At 40.1% G+C, this 19,438-nt stretch overlaps 1 protein-coding gene across 1 annotated transcript in view; it reads right to left on the bottom strand.

Annotated features, from left to right (window-relative positions):
* Positions 1-19,438, bottom strand: part of COL13A1 (collagen type XIII alpha 1 chain) — a 154,052-nt gene that overhangs the window by 32,414 nt on the left and 102,200 nt on the right. The window contains exons 30-31 of the mRNA XM_058187686.1: positions 11,828-11,908; positions 3,474-3,509 (exon numbers count right to left, since the gene is read on the bottom strand). Coding sequence (XP_058043669.1) covers positions 3,474-3,509; positions 11,828-11,908 — 117 coding nt within the window. The remainder of the gene's footprint in view (positions 1-3,473; positions 3,510-11,827; positions 11,909-19,438) is intronic.

The raw sequence follows: 19,438 nt of genomic DNA, 5'->3' as shown, positions 1-19,438 counted from the left end.
AGGAAACATGACAAAAGAGATACTTCTACTTTGTTGTAAAAGTACATTAATAGAACACTGCAAGTCTAAAAGGACATTTCTCTCCTCACCACCTAGGGGTGGGCTGCTGGGGGTTCGCAGCGGTTCAGGAGAACCTCTAGCTAAGATTCTGTGCAGTTCGGAGAACCCCCAAATCCCACTCCTGGCTGGCCCTGCCCACCCCACCCTGCCCCACTCAGGAGTCCCCGTGTGGCCCATTTTGGATGCAGGTAAGTGCAGGGCAAGCGCGGAGGCTCGGGGAGGGTGAAAAACAGGCCTACCGCAAGTTTGGGAAGAGGCCTCCAGAGGGCCTCCAGAGTCCGAGGAGGGCAACCCCACCGCTGTGGTGCAGGAGGCTGATTGGCCACAGCCACCAGCAACTGGGCAGAGAACCCCTTGCTAAAATTTTTGAAGCCCATCCCTGCCACCACCCATCTTCTTTACAGCTGTAGACTCTAGGGATAATCTCTTCTGAGCCTGTGGTTCAGGTTTAGGACAAGTCAGCACAGCCAAGTTGGTGTGATCAACTCACCGGGGCCAACTAGCTCTGGGACAACTCGCCATGGCCAACTCACCATTGGGCAACTCGCTTTGGGACAAAAGTTACACTACTATTGAAGAAATGGTGGATTAGAACCATGATAGAAATAATGCAAAGGGAAGGACAAATGAAATGTAAAGGACAAAAATTAAAATAATGTTTGATTATTTTAAATACTTCAAGTGAATTACTGAATTGTCCTTCGGTGAGTTTTCGCATGATGAGTTGGCCGTGGTGAGTTGTCCCATTCGGCTCTTGTTCCTCCCATTACCCAGCTGCAGGCTACCTCTTAACTCAGTTTTCCAAGGTCTTTCCCATATGCAGTTACAAATATTATGCATTGTAGCACACTAGACTCAGTTTTTTTGCACTGAAGGCTTTCAAGTTAGCAAGGGTTGAAGAGAAACCACTTTTTAAAAAAAGTGTCTCAGGTTATAATTTCTTTAACTTCACTTAAAAGGTAAAGGTTCCCTTTTACTATACTGAACTACAGTATTAGTATTAGTACTGAATGTACTGAATTCAGTACATTCAGTACTAATGTACTGAAGAAGAAGATAAAGTTCCTGCCGCAATTTTTCCTTTTGGGAATTATAATGGATTGTACAGGGATTGAGACTAAATTGATTCTGAATTTAATAACAGCAGCAAGACTGTTGATTGGACAATACTGGAAGAAAGAAGAGGTACCTACAATAGAAGAATGGATATTGAAAGTCATTAATTTGGCTGAGATGGCTAAAATCTCAGTTTTTTTAAAAAACAATACGCAGGAAAGATATTTAATTGAATGGAAAAAATGGATTGATTATCTACATAACAGATATCAGATTAAGAAATATCAGATTGCCTTTGAATAATTAGGAAGTATTATTTTATGTAATGGGGAGGTGGTTGGGAGATGAAAAGATTTGGATGAGGTTAATTGGATTAGAAGGGAAAATTTTACTCTATGTTTGGTTTATGTATAACAATACCTTGTGATTGACCCGGGAAGCCGGGGGGGGGGGAAAGGGAGGGGGGAAGGGGGTTTTCTGGGAGGGAGGGGGGAAAAAAGGGGGGAAAATGTTTTTGTTTTTTAAAACTTTTTCAATAATAAAAAAGGTAAAGGTTCCCCTCACACATATGTGCTAGTTGTTCCTGACTCTAGGGGGCGGTGCTCATCTCTGTTTCAAAGTTGGTCCCTATTTTTCTACTTGCATTTTTTACATGCTTTCGAACTGCTAGGTTGGCAGAAGCTGGGACAAGTAACAGGAGCTCACCCCATTGTGTGGCACTAGGGATTCGAACCGCTGAACTGCCGCCCTTTCGATCAACAAGCTCAGTGTCTTAGCCACTGAGCCACCGCATCCCCATAACTTCACTTAATAGAACCAGAAATTTCAAGAACAAAAAACATGAAAATTTGGGGTGGTTATTGGGTAAGCAATCAACTGAGATATCTTTACATACACATTATCATTATAATAAAAGTAACTTAACAATATTTGCCCCACAGCTGGCAAGGAGCAAAATCCTTGAATTAAAAACAAAAAAGAATAAATGCATTCAATTATAAAAGAGTTGTATTTAGTTCATCAGTTATATACACGTATTTTGCAATTTCAAAAATAAAATAAAATGAGATTATAGGGATTATGAAACCCGACAGAAATTATTGTCCATTTCTAAGAACCTGAAAATCCTTTGGGGGGAGAAAATGGATTAATCTATTGGACTGAAATTCTAATGAATAAAAACAGAGTTTTTAACTCAAGACAGGTATTTTGAGACAGTTAACCCCATTAACCTAGTCAATAATTCCAATATATTTTAGCTACATACAATTGCTAATTCCTCATGCATATCCTGCATTTTACTACCTTTTGCATAAACAAGGGAACACCATATTACTTTCATAACATTTAATGGGTAAGGAAAGAAAGATGGAGCAAAGAAACCTATAATTTTCCCCTCAGCTCACATAATTTTCCTATCTACCATTTGTCTGTTCAGCAAGTAGGGCATGAATTTGAGAATAACTGGTGGTGTGAATTTGGCTAAACCCAGACTAGAAGCCCAGGCTCGAAGTCCTGAAACAGCAACCGTTGTTAAGCCACCAGCCCATAATTTACACGAGAGCCACTGAATAAATTCAAAACCATTGCCCAATTTAGATATAGAAGAAGCTGAAGTCACTTGCCAAGGTAGGACATCCAAATTTGACATATGGCAAAGTACGATGGTTGTGGTTTTACTTCTAAGAGTAACTATCTATCTATAAAGACTATCAAGGCTCGAAGGAGTTCATCAAGAAGCAGATTGAAATGAAAAAGCAGCAGAATTGCTTCAGTCATACAATTCATATCCACAGCATCCTCTTGGCCCAGACAAATGGGTGGAGATGCTTTAAGCAAGATTTTAATGAGTAGGGGGAAAAAAAAGAGAGAAGACAATAGACAGCTGACAATATGACAACAGAGGTACGTCACATGTACAATGACTACATGCAAAGGTTTCACTTGTATTTTACACAATTTCCCCAAAGGTGCTTTTCCAAAAAACAATTCTTGAAGCAAAATGTCTTCAAGGACAAACAAAGAAAGTCCAACGGCCTTTTGCAAAAGCACCTTTGGGACAACCATGACCTGGATGACTGAGAATCTCCATAGATATTTTACACAATATAATTACACAGATCAATAAAAGAGGCCGATTATCCCAAAACCCCAGAACTTTGTGGACTTGTTTGGATGTGAAACTGTACTGTACTCTTGTTGAGCGTCCAAAATGCAGTATAACTTCCCTTGCGCTATTCTAGTTTGGTTCTGTTGTTGGAAAGACAGTGATACAAATATGATTATGGCAGGACAGAGGAGACAAATCACAGCATCAGGGAATAGGAACGTAGGGAATTTGGAGAAATGACACTCACCGGTGGGCCAGGCCTGCCGTCTAAACCTGAAGCGCCCTGGACAGACAGGGAGGGGTTAACAAAACAAAAGGCAAGAAGGAAGGGGTGAGGAGGGGAAACAAGAGGTGAGTGAAGCCGTGACCAGAGACAAACATGTGCTAACCATAAAACAAAACTTAGGTCTCAAGGACAGGTGATGGCACTTACAACAAAACCAACAAAAACAAAAAAACACAGACACTGAATGTAACGTAAGCTGGTGGCTGGAGCAGGACTGTGAGGATGGAGATGTCGATAAATACTTCAGCAGACAAAGGCACAAAACATTCCCTAAACTTTGCTTTCTCACCCTAAAGCAAAACTAGACAAATCCCTGTGGTTAACAAAAGTGTTCGGGAGTGAATTCCCTTTGACATTGTTCAGAAAATGAAAGTATTTCCTTTGGATGGATGAGGGTAGGCTCAGAATCTTCTCCAACAGGAAGAGGAATCTCTCACAGTGATTGCAATGGGCTTCATAAAACATTACATGTATGACATTATAGCTGCGGTGGTTAATTTAAGTCAGTGGTAGTCAACCTGGTCCCTACCGCCCACTAGTGGTCATTCCAGCTTTCATGGTGAGCGGTAGGGGTTTGTCCGACACTGAAGCACTTTCCTTTTTTTAAATTTAATTAATTTTTTTTAAAAAAATCATAGCATTATTTAAAAACATTTTCATTAGGTTTTCATAAAATTCCCTGTGACAATTTAAATTTCTGAAAATTTACTATTTGTATCGCCCACGATAAGTTTAGTTCATGTTACGTAAGTGAAACTAAATGGCGTTATAATGTGACGGCAAACAAAAGAGCCTTGTCCCAGAATAGCTCGCGCATCTCCCCCCGAACCGGTGGGCAGTTAGAAAATTTTACTACTAACAGAGATACAAAAGTGGGCGGTAAGTATAAAAAGGTTGACTACCCCTGATTTAAGTGATGGGAGAGGGTTAAAACCAGGGGTGCGATTCAAATAATTCAACAACTGATTCTTTGCCCTAATGACTGGCTGGGTTGGCCTGGCCACGGTGGGTGTGGCCAGGGGATGTGACAGGCAGCACTCAGCCTCCTGTACTGCCCTGGGAGCAAAAATGGGCCTAGTAGGCCTCCCTGCACTTACCTGGGAGCCAAAATGGGGAACGTGGGGACTCCTGCAAGGGGCGGGACAGGGTCAGCCAACAATTTAACTACCAGTTCGTCCAAACTGGCCCGAACCAGCTCGAACTGGCTGAATCCCACCACTAGTTAAAACACTCTGCATTCCCTACTCAAGTGTATAAAATTGTAACCGTGCCTCTCTCAGGAAGAGCGCTGCATAGGACTGTTGGCATTATCAGCCTCAGAACCGGGTTTACAATAAAACCAGGGTTAGTGGGTGGTTGTCATTTTTGGTCAACATTGGAAGTATGAGTGTGTAATTCTGTATTTTTAAGCAAATTTTAAAGCCTCCCCCTCTTGCATTATTCACCGATACTGTTCCAACGTTGTGACCTTGGGTTTCCTATGCAATCTGATGATTGTATGAATGCTTAAAGGGCTTCCTTCTGTCGGAAGAAGGGGGGTATAAAAGTATTATACCTGTTTTGGCTTTATGTCTTCAGGACTATGACATGGAAAGGAAATACTTAGCAAACGTGGAGTCTTGTTTGTCATTACTTTCTCCATCATTTGCCCAGCTTCTGATTGTATTTATTGGCAACCCAGGCTGATATCCAACTTGTAATAGAAAACTAGCAGAGGTGGCCATCAACTTATAACAACTGTTTTTTATACTTACGACCGTTGCAGCATCTTCAGGGTCATGTGATAAAAATTCAGATGCTTGGCAACTGGTTCATATTTAGAACCTTTGCAGTGACCTTCTGACAAGCAAAGTCAATGGGGAAGCCAGATTCATTTAACAATCGTGTTACTAACTTAACAATTGCAGTGGTTCACTGAACAACTCTGGCAAGAAAGATCGTAAAATAGGGCAAAGCTATCTGTCTCGCTTAGCAACAGAAATGCTGGGCTCAATTGTGGTCATAAGATGAGGACTAGGTGTTTATGTTCCTCTTTTGATGGAGAGACTAATGAATTCTGGATCCAAATAATATGAGTCATTTTCTTCTCCATGCATTAGCTGGAACGGTGACCTTTGAGCAATTAAGTGCTATGGTGCTTTGGAAAGCTGCCCCAAAATGATGACAAGAGACTAGTTTGATTATTGAGCAAGAGTTACCTTCATAATTAGAAAATAAAAACAAAAAACCAAGACTGAAAACATGAGGTTAAAATTTTAGGAGGCAAATTTTTGGTGTTGCCCTTTTTTTTGTGATGGAAAACTTTATAACTTCAGATATATCTAAATACCAAATAATATCTCATAATGGGCCACTTTCATTCAGCTACATTAAATGGTGCCCCAGTAAAAATTGTGATGGGGAACACAGTCCAGTGTGCTTCCTATGACTGGGTAGTGCAACTCTGCTTTTTAAAAGCATTTTTGAAAACAGCAAAAAACATGAAACATGAAAGAATAAAAGAGTTCATAAAACACAATAATAGAACACAACTAACTAATAGTAGATCTATAATGTAGTGGAGGTTATAGTATTATTTTAATATCCATAGTTATAAATTTTATGGCACACATCATTTTTTTAAAGGAAAGACTAAAAGTGGTTATTAAGCTTCAAAGTAAAAATACCTGGATAATGTCATTTAATCACTTGATTAAGGCAAGTTAGGTCAACATTAGGAATCTAATTTCTTATAAAACTGAAGTATAAAGTCTAAGAATAATAGAACACAAATTGAGGATGAAGTGCAAATACATTTTTCCTTTTTCTTACATTCAGAGTTTTGGGGAATTAATAAAAATAGAGAATTTAAGAGAGCTTTCCAACGGAACTTATTAAGAAATAAAAGTTATTTACAATAATATTTCAGTTGATATTTATCCACAGATCCCAAAGTTTTTCATAGGTATTAAAACTACTGGGACTCAATGTAGGGAAGCGATTTTTGAATAAAAGCATTTTCCCCCCCATTCTGAATAACTGCAGCTAGGGAAGCACATTATTCTATCAAATGATACATACATTTGCTTGAATGTTGGCTTTTGCATAGAAGGATGAAATAAACTTGGTTATTCTTCCACTATGCACCAGTTACTCTTGTGAATCATTGAGTAACTCAAAAAACTCAAGTGACATTGTTTTTCCTGGAGATATTATTAAGTCATCCAAGCATCACTAGTTGCTAGGAGAAGTGAAATTGACCTGATCTCAGGTCTGAAAAGTAGGGCAAAGTTGAAGTATCATCAATGGAGAAAAAGGCCTTAAGAAATACAGCCGTGTTAGATCAACTAGCAGTAATCGACCTTAATTTATAGCAGGTGAATTTTAGAAGGAGCAAAATAATCCCAGATTACAAAAAAACCAGGATGCTTCTATTAGACAATGCCATGCATCCGTTCTCATGTCAACTGGAAGTGTGAATGTGTGTGTGTGTAATTCTTATGTAAAGCTCTTTATGTCATTTGCTATAAACGTATCTCATCCCCATTGGTTTTGAGACGAGATGTTTTCTTGTGCTGTTTCCCCATTTATAGATTTTTCCTACAGTCCAGACAATAGCACAGTACATTTTCAATCTACCTGTTTCTAGATCTTTTTCCTTAGCTTGAGTTTTTGAATATTTCCGTTTTTATCCATTATTGTCTTTATAAGATTTTATTTATTGTACACTGCCTTATTTAATGGGTGTGGAAAGAATGTGTATCAAGATTCTTTTCAATAGACAAGCCATGTGAAAACAACATTGTGTTGCTAGATGGCTTTCTTAGAAGTCCTTAAACAGAAAACACTCTTCAAAGTATCTGCAAAGGGAAGACTGCAAATTTTTTGAACGTTAGGAGAAAAAAAAAAGTAGAAGTCATTTCTCAGATACTGTAAAGCTTTTAAAATAAGCACAACTTGTTTGCTTGTGGTTCAAATTTGGTAAGTTTTCAGTGTGAATTTTAGTAAAAATTTCAAACAAATTTTTATCATCCTGATTTAATAACTCATAAGGGAAAAGATTTGGATGAGAAGAATTATCTATCTGAGTCTGTCTGTCTGTCTGTCTGTCTGTCTGTCTGTCTGTCTGTCTGTCTGTCTGTCTGTCTATCTATCTATCTATCTATCTATCTATCTATCTATCTATCTATCTATCTATTTATCTCAGCAGTTAAGATGCTGGGCTTGTCAGCTAGAAAGCCAGTGGCCCAGGTTTGAGACCATCCTTGCCTCAGCTACTGCCAATCTAGAATTTTGAAAGCATGCAGATGCAAGTAGATAAATAGGTACCACTTTGGTCAGAAGGGAACTGCACTCCGTGACATCATGCTGGCCACATGACCATGGAAATGTCTTTGGGCAGCACTGACTAATGGCTTTGAAACGGAGATGAGTCCCTTATGGTTGGCAACGACTAGCAGAGTAATATCCGCAGGGACTCCTTTACCTTTAGTTCCCAATTTTCAGTGTTTCTCCTTTACCTCAATTGTTTTTCTGGTTTTAAGTTCTGCAAAGCAAATCCTTTCCTTACTTCCAAGGGTTTTCCGAGGTATAAAAGAGGAAACTATGTCATTGTGTTTGCAATGTTTACTTCTGAATAAACTAGTGTATCTTTTCGCATATAATTAATTTTGTTTTTCTTAAGATGGAAAACCTAGATCTATTATATTTGTGCTGTAAAACTTCAGACTTTCAGACATTAGGAGCTGCCCAGTTGGCTGAAAGAGGGTGGCTGTAACAATAGTATAAATAAACAAACATGTATAATTAATAAATAAACAAGCAAAATGTGAACTGTTTGCTAGCATCTAGCGGTCATCACCTCAGATGGGGACTGCAGCCAAGAAATTAAAAGACGCTTGCTCCTGGAGAGAAAAGCTATGGCAAATCTAGACAGCGTACTAAAAAGCAAAGACATCACCCTGCCAACAAAAGGACATATAGTCAAGGTTATGGTTTTCCCAGTTGCAATGTATGGCTGTGAAGGTTGGACCATAAGAAAGGCTGAGCGCCAAAGAATTGAGGCCTTTGAACTCTGGTGCTGGAGAAGACTCCTGCGAGTCCCTTGGACTGCAAGGCAAACAAACAAGTCAGTTCTAGAGGAGATCAACCCTGACTGCTCTTTAGAAGGCCAGATCCTGAAGATGAAACTGAAATACTTTGGCCACCTAATGAGAAAGAAGGACTCACCGGAGAAGAGTCTAATGCTGGGAAAGATTGAGGGCAAAAGAAGAAGGGGACGACAGAGAATGAGGTGGCTGGATGGAGTCACTGAAGCAGTAGGCATGAGTTTAAATGGACGCCAGAGGATGGTAGAGGACAGGAAGGCCTGGAGGAATGTAGTCCATGGGGTTGCGATGGGTCGGACACGACTTCGCAACTAACAACAACAACAACAAAGCGGTCATCTGAAATTCTGGAGTCCAAATAGGATAACCCTACACAATACTGGAATGCAGGACCTGAAACTGCAATAGCTACTGATATTTCTATTTTTAAGGATGAAAAGGAAGAAAAACGAATGCTGGGCTAATTATTGTCCCATTCAGAAAATTGTCACTGCCAGCAAAAAGGAAGGTTTTTCGTTTCCCTTTTCTCTGAATGTTGCAAGAATTCAGCAAAAATTTTAGCATGATGAAGATGATGTCTCTTCTTTAAATATGACCTTCCATTCCCTTAAGGACTTGCATTTATTAACATTTGGGTTCCAAGCCACCGAAGGTCTTTTCTTTTCCATTTTCCATTGCTTTCAATCAAAGAAGAACAATAGTTTTTCCCAACATAAGACACACAGCTTAGCGCATTAAGATCTCTATAAAAATACATCAGTTCCACCAGGCAGTAAGAGATACCAACAAGTGGGAAGCAACCTTCCACAAAACAGCTAATACTAATCTACATCTGATCTGGCACCACATCAAGCTTCCATTTTGAATTTAATTGAACTGGAGGAATAAATATTTGTGCAACAGATTCCCACTTAGGAGTGCAAGTAGACTGGGTCAAGACCAGAACATACAAATTCTAATATTATAATCTGAACTGGTCCTTAAAATAAATATGCATTAAGAGCAAGGTGTCTACATACATGCATATGTGTATATAGGGAAATATATGCGGTAAAACGTGTTCCCTTATCCAATTCTTTAGCGCCTTGTTTCTTTGTAAAACAATAAAGTTTGTATTTCCACCTCTAGATTTGTTTTGCAATCCATTTGGGATTAACGCTCTCATCCATTCTCTAATTCGTCTAATTCTAATTGTCTAATTCATTCTAGTTCGTTGGTTTCCAGGTTGAGCAGGGGCTTGAACTAGAAGACCTCCAAGGTCCCTTCTAATTTTGCTATTCTGTTATTCTGTTAAGTGAGTTTTCGCTCAGCCTTCCTCCTTCAAAAATATGTTAGCATTGCCAATGGCAGGCAAATAAGAGGTATCCCATGCTGTTAGAGGTGTGAAAACAATAGCTTTGGCAGAGGGACCAGCACTAGTGCTGCTGATTTTCAAATTTCTCCTGCTTTCTAGTTTTCACTATGTTTCTACTGCTACAAAGCAACACTCCCAATCAGAAAATTGTTCAGTATCTTCCTACTGTCCATCCTTCCGTACTACAGTAGTGGCCAAAATTGTGGAAACCTTTTGCGAAAAGTGTATTTTCTAAAACTAGCCAATAACACCACTTTTTTTTGGGGGGGGGGGAGTAGTACCATAAAATTATATTTCAATGGAAAGATAATTTAATCAAGAATGTAATGCAATAACTTTTATGATGGATTTGCTATTAGAATAGCAGTTACAGTATAAAGGAGAAAAGTGAAACACGTAGAAAAAACGAGATATACAAAAATGATCACCATGTCAGTTAATACTTAGTTGGGTAACCTTTAGCATGAATGAATCAAGACCTTACAACGTCTTCCCATGGAGTGAACCACGTCTTTTGGTTCTGCAGCTGTTATAATGTGAAACCAAGATTGAAGGATTACTTCTATTAACTGGGTTTTATTGCTGGGTTGCTTCTGACTAACAAGTTTCTTTAGTCAGCTCCATAGATTTTCAACTGGGTGAAGGTCTGGGCTATTCCCAGGCCATTCCAGCAATGGAATGTGATTATCTTGAAACTCCAAAAAAAAAAAAAAGTTGTGTTATTAGCCATCAAACCTCAAAAATACACTTTCCCCAAAAGGTTTCCACAATTTTGGCCTCTACTGTAGCTCTTACTGATGTGGCCTCATGACTGTAAACAAAAAAAGAAGAAGTGGATATTCCACTTGTAACTGCCTGTTACAATGTTGTGTACCACAGCCACCAACCTGTAGTGGTTGAGTTCACCAATACAGGTTGTCCTTGCTTAACCATCGCTCCTTCAGCAACTGTTCAAACTGGGAACAGTGCTGAATGAGTGATACCTATGACATGTCCACGAAGGTTCAGTTGTTGCGGTATCCCAGTGGTCATATGATTGTAATCTGGGTGCTTAGCACCTGGCTTGCAGTGATGAAGTCACAGCTTCCTGAAATCACCGGGACATCATTTGCAATCTTCTATTCCAGCTTTCTACAAGCAAAGTCAGGGGAGAAGCTGGCAGGAAGTCTCAAATGATGTCCATGTGATGAACAAATGATGACCATGTGGGATTTGCTTATAGATGACAACCAGGAAATGTTAGAAATGCTGCTGCTAAGCAACGTGATCACGTGACGTTGCGCTCTACAACCGCATCACTTAGGGATAAAAATTCCAGTCCCAACTGTCATTGTTAACTGAGGACTACTGAGGACCATTATAAAGTCTGGGCTTGCAAGAGAATCCAGCCTCTTTACTGTGAGCAAAGTATAAAAAGTTGCGTGTGGGGCAAATGCGCTGAATACAGTTGTGAATTAATCCATATACGTATCAGATAGGAAACGGGATGTTCCTGGATAAGATTTTTCTTACTTAACTAAGGAATCCAAACTAAATATCAGTTCCTGAACTTAGGAAGAAAACTGTACCCGATCGTTCCTCTACGGTGTAGCCGGCCTTCCCCTCCTCCCACATAATTATGAATAAATGAATTCTGTGAGTTATTTCTTGCATATCTCAGCATCCGAACTAGCATTCGAAACCATTTTTTCCATGATTATGAATAAAATAATGTTGCAATCCTAGGAAGCACTTTTCTTGATGTCAACGATACCCAAGTGATAATTATCTGGAAGAATTTTCTCTGATTTTTTCCCCCAAACATTCTCTTTCGTGAGTAAATTGTATTCATTGTCATTTCTTGCTGCGATTCCCCTTTCTTTCTAGATACTTACGGGCAGCCCCAGAGGACCCCGGTCTCCTTTTTCTCCTTGGATACCCTTTTCACCTTTTAATCCATCAATTCCTGCTTCTCCCTAAAAGAAAAACATACCAGAAGAAAGATAATTCTTCTCCAGTAGGTTTCTAAACAGGGATTATTTTATTTATTTATTAGTTTGTCAAACACGTACAAGATAGCAGGTATTGTTGTGGCCTGCCAGCAGCCAGCAGAGCTGGCAGCAGGTTCGGACAGTGAGAAGGTTGGGGAGGAACATGGGTCAGTCCTGGAGTCTGGGGAAGGCTCTAATGAGGGCTCGGAGTCGGAGGCAGAGAGGGGGCCAAGGCCATCTGGTAGTTATCTACTGCCTCCGGAGCCTCCAGAGTCTGACATCAGAGTCCGTTCCCAGTGTGCACATGCGCAGAGCTGCCAGAAGACAAGAACAATTAAGAAAACAGGGTCGACTTGGGAGTAAGGCTTGGAGATGGCTGGCCCCTCCCATAAGAAATAAAAGAGGAGCGAATGGGACGTGAGCTTTTGCAGGAAGCAATTAGTTCATCTGGTTGGTTAAAGCTTTAGAAAGTTCTGTTTGACTCTGTGCTATGTTTGTATTCTTTCTAAGGAAGCCTAGGTCCAAGTAGTTATTACCAGACACAATCAATCCTAAACAAACATATTGTATTAGAACAGCTGAGAATTACTTCATTCTCAGCTTAGTCGAATTAATTCCAAAACAAATCCTTCAGAAAAAGTCCTTTGGCCTTATCACAAACCTTTGTCTTCTTTGGCAACCTGCCAAAGGTTTTTCTTGGCAAAGCTCCACGAACTTCAGAAACAAGAGACAATGGCTAGAAACAAATGCAGACTCACAAACTGCTCTCCTACAAAGAGCCCAAGAGCTGTTGCTGCTCTTTTAAGCCTTATTATTATTATTATTATTATTATTATTATTATTATTATTATTATTATTATTATTAGCTGCTTTTGCCTTCTGGCAGCTCTTCGCATGTGTGCACTAGGAACATGCTCCTCCTGTTCCTCTGCCTCGCTGCTGTCTGCCTCTGGAGGCTCCCGAGTCTGCGCATCACTCCCAGATGGCCCTGGCCCCATCTCTGCCTCCAATGCAGAACTCTCGTCTGGGCCTTCCCCTGACTCCAGGACTGGCCCATTCTCCCCCCAGCCTCCTCACTGTCCGACTCCACTGCCAGGTCTGCAGGCTGCTGGAGGACCATAACAAGAACAGATATAAATATGAACATGGACATGAACGAAGGAAATGAATACAAATAAATGGGGACAGTAGGAAGGGACGGCAGGCACGCTGGTGAGCTTTTGCAGGAAGCAATTAGTTCATCTGGTTGGTTAAAGCTTTAGAAAGTTCTGTTTGACTCTGTGCTACGTTTGTATTCTTTCTAAGGAAGCCTAGGTCCAAGTAGTTATTACCAGACACAATCAATCCTAAACAAACATATTTTAATAGAACAGCTGAGAATTACTTCATTCTCAGCTTAGTCGAATTAATTCCAAAACAAATCCTTCAGAAAAAGTCCTTTGGCCTTATCACAAACCTTTGTCTTCTTTGGCAACCTGCCAAAGGCTTTTCTTGGCAAAGCTCCACAAACTTCAGAAACAAGAGACAATGGCTAGAAACAAATGCAGCAACACCGCTCTCCTACAAAGAGCCCAAGAGCTGTTGCTGCTCTTTTAAGCCTTATTATTATTATTATTATTATTATCATTATTATTATTATTATTATTATTATTATTAGCTGCTTTTGCCTTCTGGCAGCTCTTCGCATGTGTGCACTAGGAACATGCTCCTCCTGTTCCTCTGCCTCGCTGCTGTCTGCCTCTGGAGGCTCCAGAGTCTGCACATCACTCCCAGATGGCCCTGGCCCCATCTCTGCCTCCAACGCAGAACTCTCGTCTGGGCCTTCCCCTGACTCCAGGACTGGCCCATTCTCCCCCCAGCCTCCTCACTGTCCGACTCCACTGCCAGGTCTGCAGGCTGCTGGAGGACCATAACAAGAACAGATATAAATATGAACATGGACATGAACGAAGGAAATGAATACAAATAAATGGGGACAGTAGGAAGGGACGGCAGGCACGCTGGTGTGCTTATGCACGAAATGTATTATTATACAGAAAAGGGACTTGGTGACATCCCAAAAGCATTTATATAGCAATGAGGAGGTGACATTTTGGCTAAGGACTGGAAAAAGAGAGCTTTCAACTCCTATATGAAAATATAACTGAATCTCCCAAGAGAATGAATGGAAAGGGTACATGAAGCAGGGGTGAGGAACTATGGCCCCTTTACAACCTGTGGACTTCAACTCCCAGAGTTCCTGAGCTAGCTGGGAGTCAAAGTCCACAGGTCATAAAGGCCATCGTTCCGACATAAGAAAGAAGATGTGGAAGCCGTTTAAAAGACAGAGAGTGGAGGGATGCTCCTGGGACACCTGGACAAGGACACTGTTATGCCATAGGCTTCCCCAAAAAGCACGAAGCAGAATCCTGGTCCCGACAAAACCCCTTTTATTAAACAAACATTGAATACTTCTCATTCACCTTCAGCAAAGTCTTTCAAGGGAAAATTTACAGTCAGAGATCTTATTTGGCTTGGAGAGCTGCCAGGTCGATATCTTTAAAACTTGGCAAGGAGCCTTGGAGAGTCACAAACCAATTAGACAAATGACTTGTCTCCTGTAAACTCCATTCCCCTTTCGCTCCTCTTTTATTCCCTCTGGGAGGGGCCATTCATCATCCACCTGTGGGCTTATTCCCAAGTTGACCCTTGTTCTTTAGCTGTTCCCTTCATCTGGCAACTGTGCACATGTGCACACTGGGAACAGGCTCCAGCTGTTCATCTGCCTCACTGATGTCTGACTCTGAAGGCAGCTGATAACTGGCATACAGCCCTGGCTTCCTCTCTGCCTCTGATGCACAGTCCCCATCAGAACTCTCTTCACCAGACTGCAGGACTGGCCCATGTTCCTCCCCAACCTCTTCACTATCCAAATCTGCTGCCAGCTCTGATGGCCGCTGGTGGGCCACAACAGATGCTTTGTGTTCATGTGAAAAGATGGTAGATGAGGAACAAAGGTGCATAAAAAAATCGATCGCTGCAAAAAAAAAAAAAAAAAAGGAGGAACGAGAAATAAGGAAAGATACTCGTAGTCTTCAAGTTATGATCACAACTTAGTCCAAAATTCCCATTGCTAAGCAAGGCAGTTTTAAGTGACTTTGCCCCATTTTATGACATTTTGCCACGGTGAATCACTTCAACCGTTAAGTTAGTAACACGGTTGTTAAGTGAATCTGTGTTCCCCATTGACTTTGCTTGTCAGAAAGCCACAAAAGGTGATCACATGATCCAGGGACACTGCAACCGTTATAAACCCATGCCAATTGCCAAGCATCTGAATTTTGATCATGTGACCCCAGGGATACTGCAATGGTTGTAAGTGTGCAAAATGGTCATAAACAGAGGTGGTATTCAACCGGTTCGGACTGGTTCGCCTGAACCGGTAGTGGAAATCATGGGTGGGCCTGCCTACCCGCCCTGGCTCTATGCCATCCTATTTAGGCACATTTTTGAGGCTGGGTGCACGCGTGGACGGTGTGTGCACCAGCAAAGTGCATGCACCGAAGGCCGGGTGTATGCCTGGATGAGTGCACGAGCGCTCACATTTGCCAACCAGTAGGGAAAGTAAGTGAATATCATCCCTGGTCATAAGTCACTTTTTTCAATGGCGTTGTAATTTCAATTGGTCATTAAACAAATGGATGTAAGTCAAGGACTACCTATACTATTTAATGTGGTATACTGAAAAAAGAAAGTTGCAAAGAATGTAGACAGAGAGAGCAAAAGACAGATATGATTACGAGTAAGAGAAGATGCAGCATCATTTTAATGGAGTTTTTAAAAAATTGCTTGGAAATGACTGGAGGGGGATTAAGAAGAAACCTCCAGGAAAAAGTGGAATGAAAAATAAAAGTAGTGAAACGATTTGGGACGGAAGTGAAGACAAGGAAAGCTGGATGAAGAATTTCAGTGATTTGTGTAGGAATTATAATGATGTCAGTAGAATTGAAATGAATGCCACAAAGGCAAATATACAAGAAAAAAAAGATGAAAAGTAAACAACAAATGGTGTGAGAACATTGAAAATTGTAAAAAATGCAGGTAGATGTGGACAGTATATTTGCAGTTATGTTAAAATAGGGATGTTGCTTGTTGATTGAATGGATTTGTAATTTAAATAAAGTCAATGTGAAGGCTGCATCTATGCCTTCAAATTGGAAAAATGCTAATATTGCTTCTTTCGATAGAACAAAAAGCAGCAAAAATGAACACAAAAGGTGCAGAAATATTTGTTTATTAAACAGGAAGGAGTTTGGGTGAAATCTTATTAAAAAAAGTATGAAAGTTAACAACGAGCTACATTTGGGATATGCTTATTGTGTATCTGTTGATATTGAGACTGCTCAGAGAAGTAATTCTGAATTATGGAATCTGGCATGTAGGGATCTGATTGCTGATTACTTAATAAGTAAAGAATAGTTTATGATTGAAATAAATTGTTTATGAGAAAAGAATAGAATAGAATAGAATTCTGTATTGGCCAAGTGTGATTGGACACACAAGGAATTTGTCTTAGGTATATATGCTCTCAGTGTACATAAGGAGAATAAAATACATTCATCAAGAATAAAAAGATACAACACTTAGTGATAGTCAAGGTTACTAATAAGCTATCAAATTGTACTAGGAAACAAATAAAAACAATATAAATGGAAAGATACAAAGAACATGGTTATAGTAATAAGTGGGAAGAGATAGATACTAGTAAGGAAGAGAAGAATAATAGTAATACAGTCTTAGTAAATAATTTGACAGTATTGTGGGAATTAGTTGTTTAGCAGAGTGATGAAATCCAGGGAAAAAACTGTCCTTGTGTCTAGTTGTTCTGGTGTGCAGTGCTCTATAGCGTTGTTTTGAGGGTATGAGTTGAAACAGTTTATGTCCAGGATGTGAGGGGTCTGTAGATATTTTCACAGCCCTTTTTTTGACTCATGCAGTATACAGGTCCTTAATGGAAGGCAGGTTGGTAGCCATTGATACCAACAATTGTTATTGATATATATATATATATATATATATATTTGTTTTCTGAGGTTTTCACGGGTGTTTGTATATAGGTCTTTGGTTGTTCGGGTTTTCTCCCGTGTAAAATTGGAAGTGTCTTGGCGACGTTTCGACGAAGTCTCATTCGTCATCTTCAGGCTTCAGCTTCGTGCTTCTGGGAGCAATGTGTGATCGCAGCTGTTTCTTCCTTTTAACTGCTAGTGGGGGTTTGAACTGATTGGGTGGGAGCTTGGCTGTGCTCTGATTGGATGGGGGGGGGTTGTGCTCTGATTGGCTGGGGGTGTGTCCTGTGTTGGTGGGGGCTTGTTTGTGCTCAGTTTAGTCTGTGTTGCAGGGGGATTTGAGCTGGTGAGCTGCATAGCTGTTGTTTGGCTTTGTGGTCGTGCTACATCTTCATAGTGGGTGTCAGTCTGCTGCATGTATGGATTGGAAGGGTTTGAAATGGCTAATGTTGCAGCTGCGGTCTGGCTTCTGGTCCTTGGTCGTGCTTCATGATCAGTGTGGGTTTGGGTCTGCTTTCTGGGTGGATGTGCGGTGGTGACATCCTGTGTGGACCTCGTGAGTGTGGGTCTGGTGTCATTCCTCGTGTTAGGGACTCGTTTGTCAATAAGGGCGGGTTTCAAATGGCTGGTAGGCGGGAGGTGTCATCTCGTTTGTTCATGCTGTGTGGGCGTTTTTCTATCTCAATGGCTTCTCTGATTATTCTGTTGTTAAAGTGTTCAGTTTTGGCGATAGTTCTGGTCTTTTTAAAGTCAATATCATGTCCTGTGACTTTAAAGTGTTGGACCAGGGAAGAAGTTGGTTCCTCTTTTTTGAATGAGTTCTTGTGTTCTTCAATGCGTGCACTTATTCTTCTGTTGGTTTGTCCAATGTATGTGGTGGGGCAGGCGGTGCATGGGATTTCATATACTCCTTGATTTTCTAACTCAATTTTGTCTTTGGGGTTTCTTAGGATGGTGGATATTTTTCTGTTTGTGCAGAATGCTGTCTTGATGTTGTGTTTGTGGAGGATCTTGCTGATTCTGTCTGTGGTGCCTTTTATATATGGGAGGAGGGCTGTGCCGTTTTCTTGTTCTCTGTCTTGGATTTTAGTGGGGGGTTCTTTTTGGATTAGCTTGGTAATCTTATTTCTTTGGAATCCATTGGATGTTAGTACGTTAGTGAGAGTGTCTAATTCGGGTTTTAGGTGTTGTTCATCAGCTAAGCATTTTGTTCTGGAGATGAGTGTCTTGGCTACGGAGTTGATCTGTGCTGGGTGGTGGTGTGAGAGTGCGTGCAGATAGCGGTTTGTGTGTGTTTTCTTCTGGTAGATCTACCAGAAGAAGCAATTGCTCCCAGAAGCACGAAGCTGAAGCCTGAAGATGACGAATGAGACTTCGTCGAAACGTTGCCAAGACACTTCCAAAAGACCTACATATATATATATATATATATATATATATATATATATATATATATATATATATATATGTATATAATTGTTATATAACAATTGTTATATGTAGATATATTATATGTAGATAGTGCCAACATGAATTACAGTGAACATTGCATAGATTTGAATGATGCAATGAGGAGGATGCACACAGCCCTACGTATTTCTGTTTGAAAAGAGAAATGGAATAAAAAACAGGATATATATAGTATAAATGGAAAAAAATCTTGAGCAAACACACTAATTTGTTTACCTTGATAGGAAGTTAATCAGAGATAAGAAAAGCTAGAGAAATTTTTAGGAAATATAAATGGTAATGTAAAGGTGGAGGAGAGTTTATCGTTCATGATGAGCAATAATCATTTGTGGAAAGAAATGAACACGAAAGGAGAAAAAATGGAAATGATTGTGTTTCTGCCAATTTTGCATTCTGAGGTGAGAGTTGGATCTGTCAGGAGAAAGATAAATGTTGAATGCAATAGGAACTAATACTTGAGACATTTGTGTGGTAAAACCAGAAGACAAGAGTGTAGAAAAATGAATGGATGTTGAGCGAACATGGATTTATTATAAAAGGAGAGGATGGTTTTTTTATATAGTGAGACAAATAAATGGGACAAAATGAAGCGAGTGATTGAAATAGTCATAAATCGATGAAATTCTCAGAAAGACTGAAGACAAAAGCTGGCATATGAAGAAAGGAATACAGACCGGCTCCAAATCTGATGATTTGCACATTAGAAAGGCATCGAGAGTAAATGTTCTTGATATAAACTAGATAGATCAGTGTTTCTCAACTTCGGCAAGTTTAAGCTGCACGGACTTCAGCTCCCAGAATTCCCTAACCAGCTTAAACTTGCCGAAGTTGAGAAACACTGACCAGATTTTCTTTCCTTTTTTAAAAAAATAGTTTCTATTAAAACAGTTTTGTCTTTAAAAGCAACATAAAAAAACAACCACAAATACATAAAAACAAAACAAAACAAACCATAACAAATAATTCATACCATCATTTCCTTTTTTTCAAAAATGTCTTT

Source organism: Ahaetulla prasina, chromosome 6 (genome assembly GCF_028640845.1).
Source record: "Ahaetulla prasina isolate Xishuangbanna chromosome 6, ASM2864084v1, whole genome shotgun sequence".
Lineage (NCBI taxonomy): Eukaryota > Metazoa > Chordata > Lepidosauria > Squamata > Colubridae > Ahaetulla > Ahaetulla prasina.
This window is presented reverse-complemented; position numbering and strand designations above follow the sequence as displayed.